This window comes from Corvus cornix, chromosome 3 (assembly GCF_000738735.6).
Source record: "Corvus cornix cornix isolate S_Up_H32 chromosome 3, ASM73873v5, whole genome shotgun sequence".
Classification (NCBI taxonomy): domain Eukaryota; kingdom Metazoa; phylum Chordata; class Aves; order Passeriformes; family Corvidae; genus Corvus; species Corvus cornix.
This window is the reverse complement of record NC_047056.1, coordinates 83,433,761-83,446,731: the sequence shown is the minus strand read 5'-3', so window position 1 is coordinate 83,446,731 and position 12,971 is coordinate 83,433,761. Positions and strand designations below refer to the sequence as shown.

The 12,971-nt window shown below is 39.4% G+C and overlaps 1 protein-coding gene across 3 annotated transcripts in view; it reads right to left on the bottom strand.

Moving 5' to 3' along the window:
* Positions 1 to 12,971, bottom strand: part of FILIP1 (filamin A interacting protein 1) — a 102,725-nt gene that overhangs the window by 49,225 nt on the left and 40,529 nt on the right. For all 3 annotated transcript variants that reach the window (XM_010405233.4, XM_010405255.4, XM_039568756.1), the window contains one exon: positions 10,955 to 11,233. In XM_010405233.4, the coding sequence (XP_010403535.3) occupies positions 10,955 to 11,227 (273 nt within the window). In that variant the 5' untranslated portion in view covers positions 11,228 to 11,233. The remainder of the gene's footprint in view (positions 1 to 10,954; positions 11,234 to 12,971) is intronic.

Genomic DNA, 12,971 nt, shown 5'->3' with positions numbered 1-12,971 from the left:
TGAGAGCATTGTCCAAACACTCCTTGAACTCTGTCAGGCTGGTGCTGTGACCACTTCCCTGGGGAGCCTGTTCAGTGCCCAGCCACCCTCTGGGTGAAAGAATCTTTTCCTGATATCCAGCCTAAACCTCCCCTGATAAAACTTCAGGCCATTCCCTCAGGTCCTGTCACTGGTCACCACAGAAAAGAGATCAGTGTCTGCCCTCCTCTCTCCCTCATGACGAAGTTGTAGAATGTGATGAGATCTCCCCTCAGTCTCCTCCAGACTGAACAAACCGAGGGACTCCAGCTGCTCTATGGTTTCCCCTCTAAACCCTTCACCATCTTCATAGCTGTCTTTTGGACATGCTCTAATTTTGGACATGCTCTTATATTGTGGCACCAAAACTGCACACTGGAGTCAAAGTAAGGCTGCACCAGCAACATGAATACATAGTTTTTCTTGCAAAGAGGACTTTATGTACAGCAAAGTTTTTTTCTCGCCTTTCATCTTAGCTTAATTTCCTGATACTTGAAACTGTGAATTTCACTTGCATGAATTTGTTTTAACTTTTCTGTATCCAAGTCTAGGTACACAGTGTACTCTGGAGGTAAAGAGATGGCTTCAGTGATGGAAAGTGATCATTGTTGATTGTTGATTTTGTACAAAGGGTAAGTGAAATATACATCCAGAAATACAGATGATCCCTCATGACCCTGAGGATATTAAACAGAACTGTTCTATCTTCTCCACACTGTGCAGAACTTTCTGGCCTTGTATGAAGCCTTTGGAGCGATACCCTGTATTTAATTTTATCGTGTGCTATCTTTCAGTGATAACTCAGAAAGCTCTTCTAAAATCAATACTGGAGAAGAGGCACATGATAGACCAGCTCATCCACTGCATAAATCTTCTGAAGTGGCTCCAGAAGAATTACATCAGAAGTTAATTTGGCCTCTTATGTTTGAAAAACTCCCTGCTAAAGATTGCAGAGCTGAGGAGAAGGAGCAATGTATTTCTTCTTCCAGCAAGCTTCGAAACAGATCAAATGAGCACTAGAAGACATCTGTCTGTTATTTCCTGCCCACATAGCTTTGTTCTGCTTTATTGCCAGAGCGCTCCATGGATGATGTCACTTTTTTTCTGAAGAAAACAGGCCACCAGAGCCTTTCACTGACATAATTAATTATCTGTAGCCTGGGCCACAGCCAGCAAAATTCCCATGGCAAGGCCCTGAGAAGTATTAACTCCACACTGCTTGACGTTTTCAGAATTATTATGGTCTGGGATACCCTGTCTTGTCTTTTCACACTGAAAGAGTGCTTTGCTTGATATTATCAAGCCGTGGGGCAGTTACTGCAGCAGATAGAATTACAGTGTCATGATCCAGTCAGCACAGAGACACCAAGGCGAGGGGTCCACTGTTAAGTTAAGTGCGTGAATCTGCATGTTGGGATGTGTTCTATATGCTCCAGCAATGCCTCACAATGGCTTAACCCACTGTTTTGGGTTTGCTGTATCCAGTCATAAAGATTTTGTCTCAACCAACATTACCTGTGTAATATTTTTCACATGACCTGAAGCCCAGCAGCAAGCAGAAATCACAGATTGATCCAACTAGCCATCAAGTTGCCATGCTCCTTTTGTAACCAGAACTTATTTTGTGATCAGTTAGCAGCTCTTTAAGAGGAAAAAGAAGTGACTAATGAAAGGGCAATAAGAGAAAAAGCATTTCTTTTCCTCTTTCTTCTGTTATAATCTGGCCCTATTAACAAGTCTAGACCAAGACACAAGTGATCCATGGATCATGGACCTCTTTCCTGTGCTTCACACAGAAAATTAACCCCATCATGCTCCAATTTCCATTCCATAAGGAAATAATATTTCTCATGAATGAGATTTAATTCCCAAGTATATATAAGATCTAGATATGCTATGAATACTACAAAAAATATGGCACTCTAACATCAATATAATTGTTTTCCTATTAATTTTTCCCCATTTGTTATATTCTTTTATTTCCTCCAGGTTCATGCTCTTCTATACTATCATCCAATTTGTTGAAATCCGTTGGAAACTAAAAAGTATCTTCATTAGACATGCAACTCATCTTGTCTAAATTGCTCTTTGCAAGTGCTACATTGATGGTATAAGGAACAGAAGCATCTGAAATTAGGTGCTCTGACCTGAATTTCAGGGATGTACTTGAAGCTACTGCTGTGAGTACCCTGTCTCCAAGAGGAACAAATCAGCCCAGGCATTTTTTTTCCACAGTGATCTTGCTGCCTTCTGGCAGCAACAAGCACACAAGGAGCAGGATGGAGCAAGACAAGCTGGAGCCAGCAGGGCTGTATCCACCAGGATGATGAAATCAGAGGCAATCCTTCTGCCTCCTTTGTGGAGACAGGAGCATGTGGGACACTAACAGACCTAAGTGTGTGTACATGTGTAATAAACTGTATACACAACTTTCTCTCTTGTCCAAGCATTTTGTTGGCTTCAACAAGATGTTTTTGAGTACTCTGTGCTACACAATGTGCATTCAAATTACTGGTGGCTGATGAACAGGCAAGAACAGTAGGACTGCATTACTGCAAGCACTCACCAGCGTAGCCAATTATTTGAACGGAGGAGTCGTCAGAGGAAACAAGAGAAGTGGCACAAACTCTTGGTGTGAAGCGACTAGAGAGGGTGGGCAATGAAAGGCACAGAGTGAGAGCTCCCAGCCATGCCCACGATGCCCTCACAGCCTCCAGTAGTCTCCAAAATCCCCCTGATTCCCCCCAGTGTCTATCCTTCCCTTTGCCCTCCCCAAGCCCCAGCTGGACATCCTTTCCCCTCTCCATCCTCCCACTGCATTTCCAGGAATGACTCTGCAGCCCTTCAAAAAGATATTTTACCTGAACTGCTGAGATTGCCTGAGCCAATACAGGAGAATTGGGGTTTCATTATGAGGCCACATCAGTATTTCTCTTTCTAACTTGTTTAAACTTGAAGGTGACAAATGTCTGGAAGTTACCATGGAACTGTGAGTTAGTTCAGTTCCACTCATTTTTCTGATATGGAGGAATTTATGCTGGTTTTTTGCAAAGAAAACCAATAATTTCCAGGATAAGAAAGACATCAGTTGCAAAATCCAAACCCTTCCTGTCTCAGGAAAGGACTTCCCTTCATAGTGCCTCCCTCAATAGTGCATCATTTTGGGTGTCACATCTGCACAACCCTCTGAAATAAGTCACTGAGTTCACTTTATTTTGGACATCATGCAAAATTCTGCACTCAAGCCAGCAATTTTGTAAGATGTGGCAAGACACGGGATGTTCAGTAGGACCCACAGTTTTCTATGTGAAAATCTTACATTTCTTTCTCTTTAGTCAACCAATAGGTGGAGCCTTTAACCCTAGAAACAAGACACTTTCTCTGCCGTGTTGGCACAATTATTATGTAAAGACTTGTATTTGCTTTTATTAAATCTTATTTTGGGAGAAAAATAATCTGTCTGGACTCAAGACCTTATCTGATCCTCAGCTAGAGAATGAGAGACAAAAACTTAATAAATACACAACTGGGGCAGCAAGTTAATAAAAACAGATTCATCTACCACTGCAACGTTACATTAACAACTGGTGACTCAGAGTACTGGACAGCATTATGACACATAAGACATATGCTCATTGCAAGCTCTCCAAAGAATCCCAGATATTTTAAAGCCAGAGAGATCATGCATTTAACATAGATTGCAAAAGGATTGGCCATGTGCTCTCTCACAGAGTGAACCTTCTCTTAAGAAAAATGAGAAAGATGCAAACTTTTTCATTACTGTTGCACTGAGTATACAATTTCTATTAAGTGTAAATAAAAAGAAAAATAAATAATCAACTTGTATCAGTTATTTAAAATTAATTTTTAAATCTTGCAAGAGAGGGTCAGTTTGGAACAAGACCAAAACTTTAAAAAGGTGGTTGTGGGAAATTATGTTGTTTTGAACAGAAGACTTAGAATTTTTGGAAAAAAAACCCAAGCTATTCATACTCTTCCTTCCATTCTAGATAAGATGTTCAGTGGGTCAGAGACTCTCGCCAATTATTCCTCTCTCTTCTGATCCTTCAAGCCTAACTAACACAATAGATGTAGCTCTGTTAAGTACAGCTCAGGCATTAATAGAGAAGGATGTTTTTGTGAAGTGTCTGTGAAAGAGGTCTTCAGGCTACAGCTGTCCAATGACAGTGATATTTTATTGAGGATTATTACTTTGAAAAACATGTAATTCTAAGGCAATTTTGGTACCAAAGAGATGGATGGCTATCACCACTAAGGTTGATAGTACCTCTGCCCTTAATTTCAGAGGGAGCTGGAAATTGCCTAAATAGCACAATTTAACTATATTTCAGTATACTGTCTTACCTTTTTTTTTTTTTTCCCTCTAATAAAACAGCTGGGTTCTGTTTTATGATTTTGGGACTTGCTAGACAAGTTCTTCTTTCCTCCTATGGTATGTTCTACCCTTTGCACAGCAGTGAATGTAAGCTACAGAAAATAAACCATACTATTCTGGACAAAATTAATCTCTGGTTATAAATTATTCAATAAAAATAGAAGAGAGCATCTGTGGTCTGAAAACATTTTTTTGTGTGTGTGCTGCTAAAGAATTCTTCACCAGGAAAACACAAACAAACCAGGGGTCAGTAAGAGAGGAGAGAATTTTTTAACTCATTGTACTGATATGCCAGACTGATATTTTTAGGGTTTGTTTCTAGGCTCTTATTTTGCTACACTGTGGATACCATCTTTCCCTTCATTTTCTTGCCTTTTTTATGCCCACTTTCTGTGTCTCTAGCTTGGCTCCATTTATCTCTGTTGTATTCCCCTTTTGCTTACACTCTTTTTCTTCTATTGCCCAGCCTCTTTCCCCTCATTCCATTCTCCTTAAGTCACCCCTCCCTCCTCACGTTAACCCTATCTTCTCTTTTTCCCTGTAGCTCTGTACATGCCAAGGTTTTTCTCTTGGGGAATTAGTATTTCATCTGTATGATATGGTCATAAGTCCTAAACTATTTCAATTCAATCAACAAGACTTCACAGATACCTTACATGCACTTTTCCCTGGTGTTACCTATTCTTTCTGCCTTGGCTCATCTGCAGCTTGCTAATCTCTGCTATTTTGCTAATGACCATTTGGAAACTCCTTCTTGTCACTGCTTTCTCTGGTGCCAAGGCAACTTGCCCCAGCTTTCTCTTCTGATTTTGGTACTGGGCACAAGAAACACATCTGTCTTCTACCCACCTATCTATCCCATATTCCTTGCTTGAGTTTTCAGGCAGATCCATATTTATTAATATTAATGCAAGAGTATTAGAAAAGGCACTGAAGAAAAATATAGAAGTTTGTACAGTGTTTTTAACTAAACAACAACTAGGTGCCTCCAACAATGTTGTTACAACATCTTGGAAAAGTCAATACAAAAGCAGTTTGAGGCATTACAGGCAGCAAGAGGAAAAAAGAGACAGAGAGAAAAACATTGCAACAGCTACACAGTCAAGTTCTCTTGCTTGTACTAGTCAGACTGGCAAGTGATGGGAAGGCCAAGTAATGCCATGTCTTAAGAGAAAGGCAAATATTAAACCAAATGCACAAGGCACCAGTGAGCTCTCTCCTTCAGCAAGCATCATGTGCAGTTCCAGCTACAGACACTCAGAAAGGTGAACCCAGGGTGTGACTGCTGCTGGTCAAGGGGTGATGGAAGGCATGCAGAGTCTATTTTCCTAGAGGAAACTGGAAGGATGTGGTACGGCTAACACAGCAAAAACAAAGGCTCAGAGGATGCAAGACTGCTGTCTACAAACACATCAGGCAGTAAAGACAGGAGGGAGAGATGTGGGCTTTCAAAACAGGATCACTGCATAGCAGAGTTTCATAAAGGTTTCACTATATATAATTAAAATTGCATTAGAAATTAAAGGGGGAAGTTATCTAAACATTAAAGCTTTTCAGTTCTGGAACTATTTTCCAATAGGAGTAGTCAAAGTAAACAACTCACTTCATCTTAAAACACAGCTTACTAAGTTAACAACAAAGGTTGAATGGAGTGCTTGCCTAAAAAATTACATGCTGGGACTTGATATACAGTTTATCTTCTACAATTTTATCTCCAGAATTCTCAGGTCAGTCAATGCATCTGCAGTACAAGGATGAGGAAAGCCTGGGTTGGGAAGTGACAAATGGTAGAATAAGAAAAAAGGTCACAACTAGAGAAATAAAGAGGGGAAGAAAAGTGAATAGGGAAATTTAGATCTTAGGAAAAAGAACGTAACAGGGTGATTATAGAATAAAATGTATTTTTTAATATGTAGCCATACAAAAGGGAAAAAAAGTAGAAAGCAGAAAGATGGAAACAGTAAAGAATTTTCCTTTCCTTTACATTTACAAAGCATAGTTTTCTGATAGAAAGACAGTAAAATACTAAAATACCTTTAAAAATTGTTAAAATGCAATGGCTAGTTTATCACCTATATCCATGTGAGTTACTTGACTTTAAGAGAGAGGATTTTCCTCGTGGCAGGATGTGCAGCCACTCATACCTAAGTGTTTCATAAGGACCTTACCAGAGAGAACAAAACAGAGTCCTCTGGTAACGTTTCCCTGATCCACCCAGCTGGAGAAGAAAGTCTTGAAAGTGAGCTCCTCCTGTCTCTGTTGGATGAGAGAACTCCTTCCCCCAGCCTCCCATACCTGCCCTACAACAATTGCTCTGGCACCTCGTGTGAGCACTCAAATTAACCCTTAAATGCAGTCTTGAATAAATACTGATAAGGAATGGACTTCTTCGACAGCAGAGTCACTTGGTCTCTCCCTTTGAAGGAGGGATGCTATATAAATAGGTTTACCTCTGAATATCTTCTACACAGTGTTTCCCTTCAAATATCAAACCAAAGCAAGTGTTATATTTGACCATTTGGAAGTCAGGACTTGTCAGAAATTGTGTCTTGTGATTAATTTATGTATCACTTGTATATTAACCTTACTGTTCCCCAAGACATCACATTTCACATATTGCCCATCTGCACCTTCAGGTCTGCAACAGAGGAAATGTGCAGCTGACACCTAAACATGTATTTCCTTTACACCCCATTGCTGCATGGCTCTGAGGAGCTCTGCTCCTCGACAGTGCCAGGCTCTCAGGAAACATTTCCCTCAGCCCTAAAGCATGCAAGGGTCCTCAACAGGAGTGGGGGGCTGAGCTGCAGGGGATGAATGCCATGTTGGCACAGGAGAAACACAGTAAAACATGGACTATAATAAAGGCCTTGAGCAGAAAAGTTGCTCCTTTTTAAATTGGTGTGAAATATATAAGAAACTGTCTCCCAACCTTCAAATGTCCTCCAGCAATAGGCACAGAATCCGGATAAGAAATTATTTTTCTTGAAAAACCTAATGATTTGTAGTGGGATGCTGTCTTTATAAATATACTTTTATTACTGTGGTTTTTTTCCCAAACATGCAATAAAAGAGTGAATCATAAACATGTAGGAATACTGCTCCTCATTTCCTTTCGGGCCCCTAATCAGGAAATGTTGAAAATCAGTGTTGGTATTGCTGAAGATTAATGGCTGCTGCTCAGAAACCATACAGAAAAGGAACATATTCCTGCCAGGACAAATACATAGGCCATTGGACAAAAATCTGTGAACCACAGATAGGATTATATCATCATTGTAAAGATCCATACTGCCTGTCTTGCTCTGCAATTAATAATATTCACATGTGGGTTTGACTGAAATCACTGTAACAACCAGACAAATTAATGTCATGCCTTCATGGTCTAATTTATTCTACTGGTATTTGAAGTTTTCTTTTCAAATCAGCTTTGCAGTATTTAAAAATTGAAGTTTTTTCCAGGGATAAGAAGCAATCCTTCGTGGATTTTTTGCTACTATATGTTCAATATGGATTTAAAGACCATGTAATCACTACTTTTTCATATGAGCAGTTAGATCTCACAAGAGAAAATATACTCCACTGAGCTATAAGGCCATTAAAATAAACCCCTGTCATCAGTTCATTTGCTTCCCACTCTCCCTCAGAGAGGCCATACTTAAGAGTTCTCCTGCCATGTACGTTGGGACACATTCTCATCACTGCAGCTTCTGTATACTTCTTCTTCTCTTTTGTTTTCTTACAAAATAAGGCATAGGCTGCGGTGACCTCAGATGTTTATGGAAAGCTTCCCTTCTCTGTATTCAGTAAATGCACAGAGTCCAGCCAGGAAACATGAAGACAGGTAGAGACAGAAACTAAAGCACAAGCAAGCTACCTGAGAGTATTATAATTTTAAAAACCAATCAAGTTTAAAATTATGACAAAAATATTGCCAGGGCATCTCTCCATGATTTTCTGGCAGGTTTGCCTTCAAAATGAAGAGCTGGGGCATCAAGTCACAAAGTAAGTGCTCAATATTGATACCAAGAGCAATGTGGTGTGAGTCTATGTCACCAGATGATGTGAACAGTGAAAAAAGCACGTGATGCATATGAATACATTACCAGTTTACCCTGCTAACCCCATGGTTGTCATGACCAGGTTACCTCCTGTGGCTTAGCTCACTGTTTGAGGGTTACAAGGCAGTGCCACCCTGGTGGTACAGGCATAAGGTGCTCCCTGCTCATGACTGAGTAAACAGTCATGGTATTTTATCCCATTTTTTTGTTCAGAAAATAATGGATCTCCCTACAGGTACAGCCTGATGTTATTCTCAAAACAAAATCTTCTTACATATGCCTAGATAATGTTTGCTTTGCCAGTATTGAAATGACTTCAAAATAAACCCACAGTTTGATTTGTCAGTCCAACAAAAAGCCAGCTAGGCACCAGAGATGTCTGAACAGATCTGAAAATAAAAAGCCATGAAATGACTCAGTGCATTAGGTCACTGTGACAGCCAGGAGGTAATACCAGAGTATTTACTTTGGCTGGAGTCTTCCTTGGCTCATCTTCATTTGTAGTGTTAAAGCCAGGCTCTTCATCTAAAGCCAAAGTGCTGTAGCTTGCCCACTTCAGAAATGGGTCAACACAGGTACCAGGGAAATAACTAAAATGGGGGGTTTTGAAATGAAATTAAAAACCCCTGTGGATTAAAAATAATTACTCTCATCCCTGCCTGGCTGCAAGAAGCAGAAAAACAGATGCACTCTACAGCTACCAGTGTGGTTGTCCCCACAACCTCCTGTCATGCCAGGAAGCTTTAGCAGTCCTTAACATCTCCTTGGGGCCTGTATATATGAAAACCTCTAAAAGTATTGTCCAGAACCTATCCCCATCATCCCCAGAGGGATAATGAGAACACAGGCAGCTCTTCAAAGGTTGTGTAACTACCCCACAAAGTATGGTGAAGAACAGGAGAATTACTCAAACAATAAAGACCACATTTATTGCCACACAGGAAACATTAGTGACTTTCTTCACCTCCCCTTTCCAGACCACAAAGGTGACTTCAGGGTAAATCTTTCTGAACAACATGAGCATGATACATTTCTATTGAGGTTTGGCTCTGTTCACCACAGAAGCTGCACGCTAGCTCCATCTCTAAGGAAATTATATACACAAGTTTTTGAATAAAGTAAAATGAAGCACTATAAAAATGGTTACTTTTCTCTAGTGATAATTTCTTTTTTCCTTTGCAAAATTGCATTCAACAGATTTTCTTCCTTTTTTTTTTCCTGCAGCTTTTCATTCGAAAATGACTGTTCTCTGACAAAATTATTTCTTTTGAATGCATACTTCTTGTAACTTGAGAGTAGTTTCTGACAAACTAGAGGTGAATTATGTGCAGAAAAAGTGATACTTAATGATACTTAGTGAGATGGAATCTCAGAGTTACAGTAATGGTGACTCGTGTACCAAAGAAATTAACAGAACAATTGCTTCTTGTATTCAGATAAGATGGTGACAAGTTCAACATTAAAGTAATAATGTTATGAATGTGGGTTTCAGGGGAAAAGCAAAGCCTTATATGAAAAGCTAAATGGTAATGGTTAATTAGAATAAAGGGATTAAGACAAAATGTTTTCAGACAGGTCGGGTAGCTTTTTTCTGCTTGTCTGTAGGTTCAGTGAAAAAGATCACTAAAGTACAACCAAAAGAATGTATGAATTTGACAAGCAGTCCTGCTACAAAAGAGGATAAGTTATGAAAAGCCACAAGTCTTCATACTGACTTTTTGAAATACCATGTTTCAACTTCTTACTTTGAAATTTTTTGAAGGCTGACACTACTGAGAGTTCAATGATTTATTAGCATTAAAGGGAATCTCAAAACTGGATGGACATTCAGGGACAAGTTAAGTGCAGAATCAGGCTGACAGCCATCAAGGACTTACTACTGGGCTGAATTAACATGCAAACTGGAACAACTGAGAATGCTTTCAAGCAAGCACTGCTCCAGGAAATCAAACTAATGGATCTTTGAAAGGCAAGGAATGTGCAGAGCACTGAACTCCAGAAATCAGACAGGACAGGCAGAGCTTTGGCTGAGCCATCAGTAACATCTAAATATGCAGAAGTTCCAGAAGACATCTGAAGTCCATTTTCAGTATTCCCGACTTGCAGACTTGCCTCTTGTATATTTTCAGTAATGATTGTAATTACATTACCTGTATTTACTTGTCTTCCTCCCTCCCTTCTTCCCACCCACCACCGATTCCCCTATGGTTGTTTTCAGCCTCACCTGCAGATCTCCATTTGTTTCTCAGGTGTTTCTTTGAGAGGTGTTTATAATTTGTTTTGCTTTGGTAGCTGCAGTGGTAAGTAAAGCACTACTTAAAACGATAACTGTTAAACACCAACTACCACTGCTCTCTCCCTGTGGTCCTTTGCCTTAAATATGCATGTCCCTGCCCTCTGAGTTGAGCCCTGTGCTCTTTGGACAACCTAAAAGTAGATAGGTACATAGAAAATATGGTTTAGAAGATGCTTCATTTACCTGCAATTCTCCTTCCATTATACTGAGTAGTTTTATCAAGTCTTCTTTAGAAAGCTCTATGGACTTCTTGTTCTTTCGCTCACTAGGACCAGGTGATTTTGAGTGCCGTTTGACAGTTGCTGAAACCATGACCTCATCTTCCTTCCGATGAGGTTTGTTCTTTTTCTTGGCATCCTCCTGAAGTTTTTCATTCTCTGCATGGCTGATGACAGGCTTGGAGCTGGAGAAGTGCCCGTTAGACGAGCTTTCTCCACCTTGGTTTCGGGATCTCATCCCTGCCTAGAAAGAAACAAACATAAAGATGCATTTATAAACAAAATTACTTTAAAAAAAAAAAAAAAGCCACAGTGGAAATACTGCCTTTGGTAAGAACAACAGTCTTCCAAGAACTTAAAAATACTGTCATGCTCAAGAGACTGTGGTAGAAAGCTCAACCATTTCAACAACTCTGTGTGTGGCAGAAAAAAAGTCCTAAGGTAAGGTTAGCCATCTTTTTCAGCAAGCCAAATGCTGATTAAATGTATGCAACTTAGAAGTGATGCAGGAAAATGATAAATAACATGTTCCAGTGTTTCCTTTTGTTCAGATGACATTTTGATCATTCACAATTCAACACTACAAAACAAAGCAGGTTGTCAAATAGATCTTATTTTAACACGTGGCTTACTTGGGAAACAAAAATGAAATTAAATTTTAGAAAAGCATATTCCTGGAGTATAAATCTCTATGAAAGTGGAGTGCCAATGCATTACAAATGTCAGTCTGCATTTTCCCTGAATTAAGCAATGATTTTATTGCAGATAACCAAGAAAAATGAGGAATGCAGAGTAAATCAGGTGGCAAATACTGCACAAGATTATTAGACAGTAAGTGCCATAAAAGAAAGTTGAAAAGACGTTTGAAAAATGAGCACAAAGGGTATGAAATCACTGACAGGTAAATGGGCAAGATCAACACACTCTTTCCAGAAGATTCAGGGTTTCTCCAAAATGTCAGGTCATGGTTATTCAATGCTTACATTTCTGTCCTCTTAAACACCTACACTGAGGCTTAGACAAGAGCAGTAAATGTTCCATAGCTCCGTCACTTGACCTACTGTATTGCTAAATTTTTATAGCAATAAATCTAATGAAAAATAGTCCACTGCTTCCAAGTATTTCCTCTCATTTAAATTAATCTCTGGATTTAGTCTGCAGTTTGTTCATTAGTCAAACAGATGCTTCTCAACATCAATAACATCACACACTCTTCTGATAAGGAGCTCAGAGAAGCAGTTCACTAGTGATAGAACAAAACCTAAAATACATTGACTAATAATCTTTGCTAAATTACACTGGGTCTGCAATGGCTTGACTCAGGCCAGCATTATAAATCTCCTGCTCACAATTAGCCTTGCACTTTTGTAGTTTCACACTCAGCATGAAGATTGTCTTTTTATTATGACTGGTTACTCATGTCTTCATTAATTCAGTGGAATTCATCCAGCAGTGTAAATAGGGAGAGGATTAGACCCCATATTTTGGAGTGAGAGAGTTTCACAAAGAGATTCCTTGCATTGTAGGTCTGCTCTTATCCAAACAATATGTGATACAGGTACACAATGGCCTTTAGTTTCCTGAATGCTTATGCCGTGTGTTTTTCATCAAACAGTTTGGATTAAATACATGAATTACACTTTCTAAAAACAGGTCTCCATTATAAGCATGAACAATACCTGAGAACCTCAGGAAATCTTTTAGGTTTCAGATTTATAATGGAAAAATAAACATAGTACTATGTTTCCTCTCAGATAGGGCTTTTCAATTTGTTTAACTTTAATGGGTTTGAAACTTTCCAACCACGCTTCCTCTCAGGAGAGAGCACTTGGGATTCAATCTGTCTCTATTTTCTAAGTGTTTCCTTCTGAGTCCCTGTGGGCCACAGCCTCCAGCCACTTTCATCTCTAAACCAAACCTATTTTTTATGGCTTACAGTGAATGGCTTCATGGCTCTAGGACATCCTACATGTTTTAAGAAC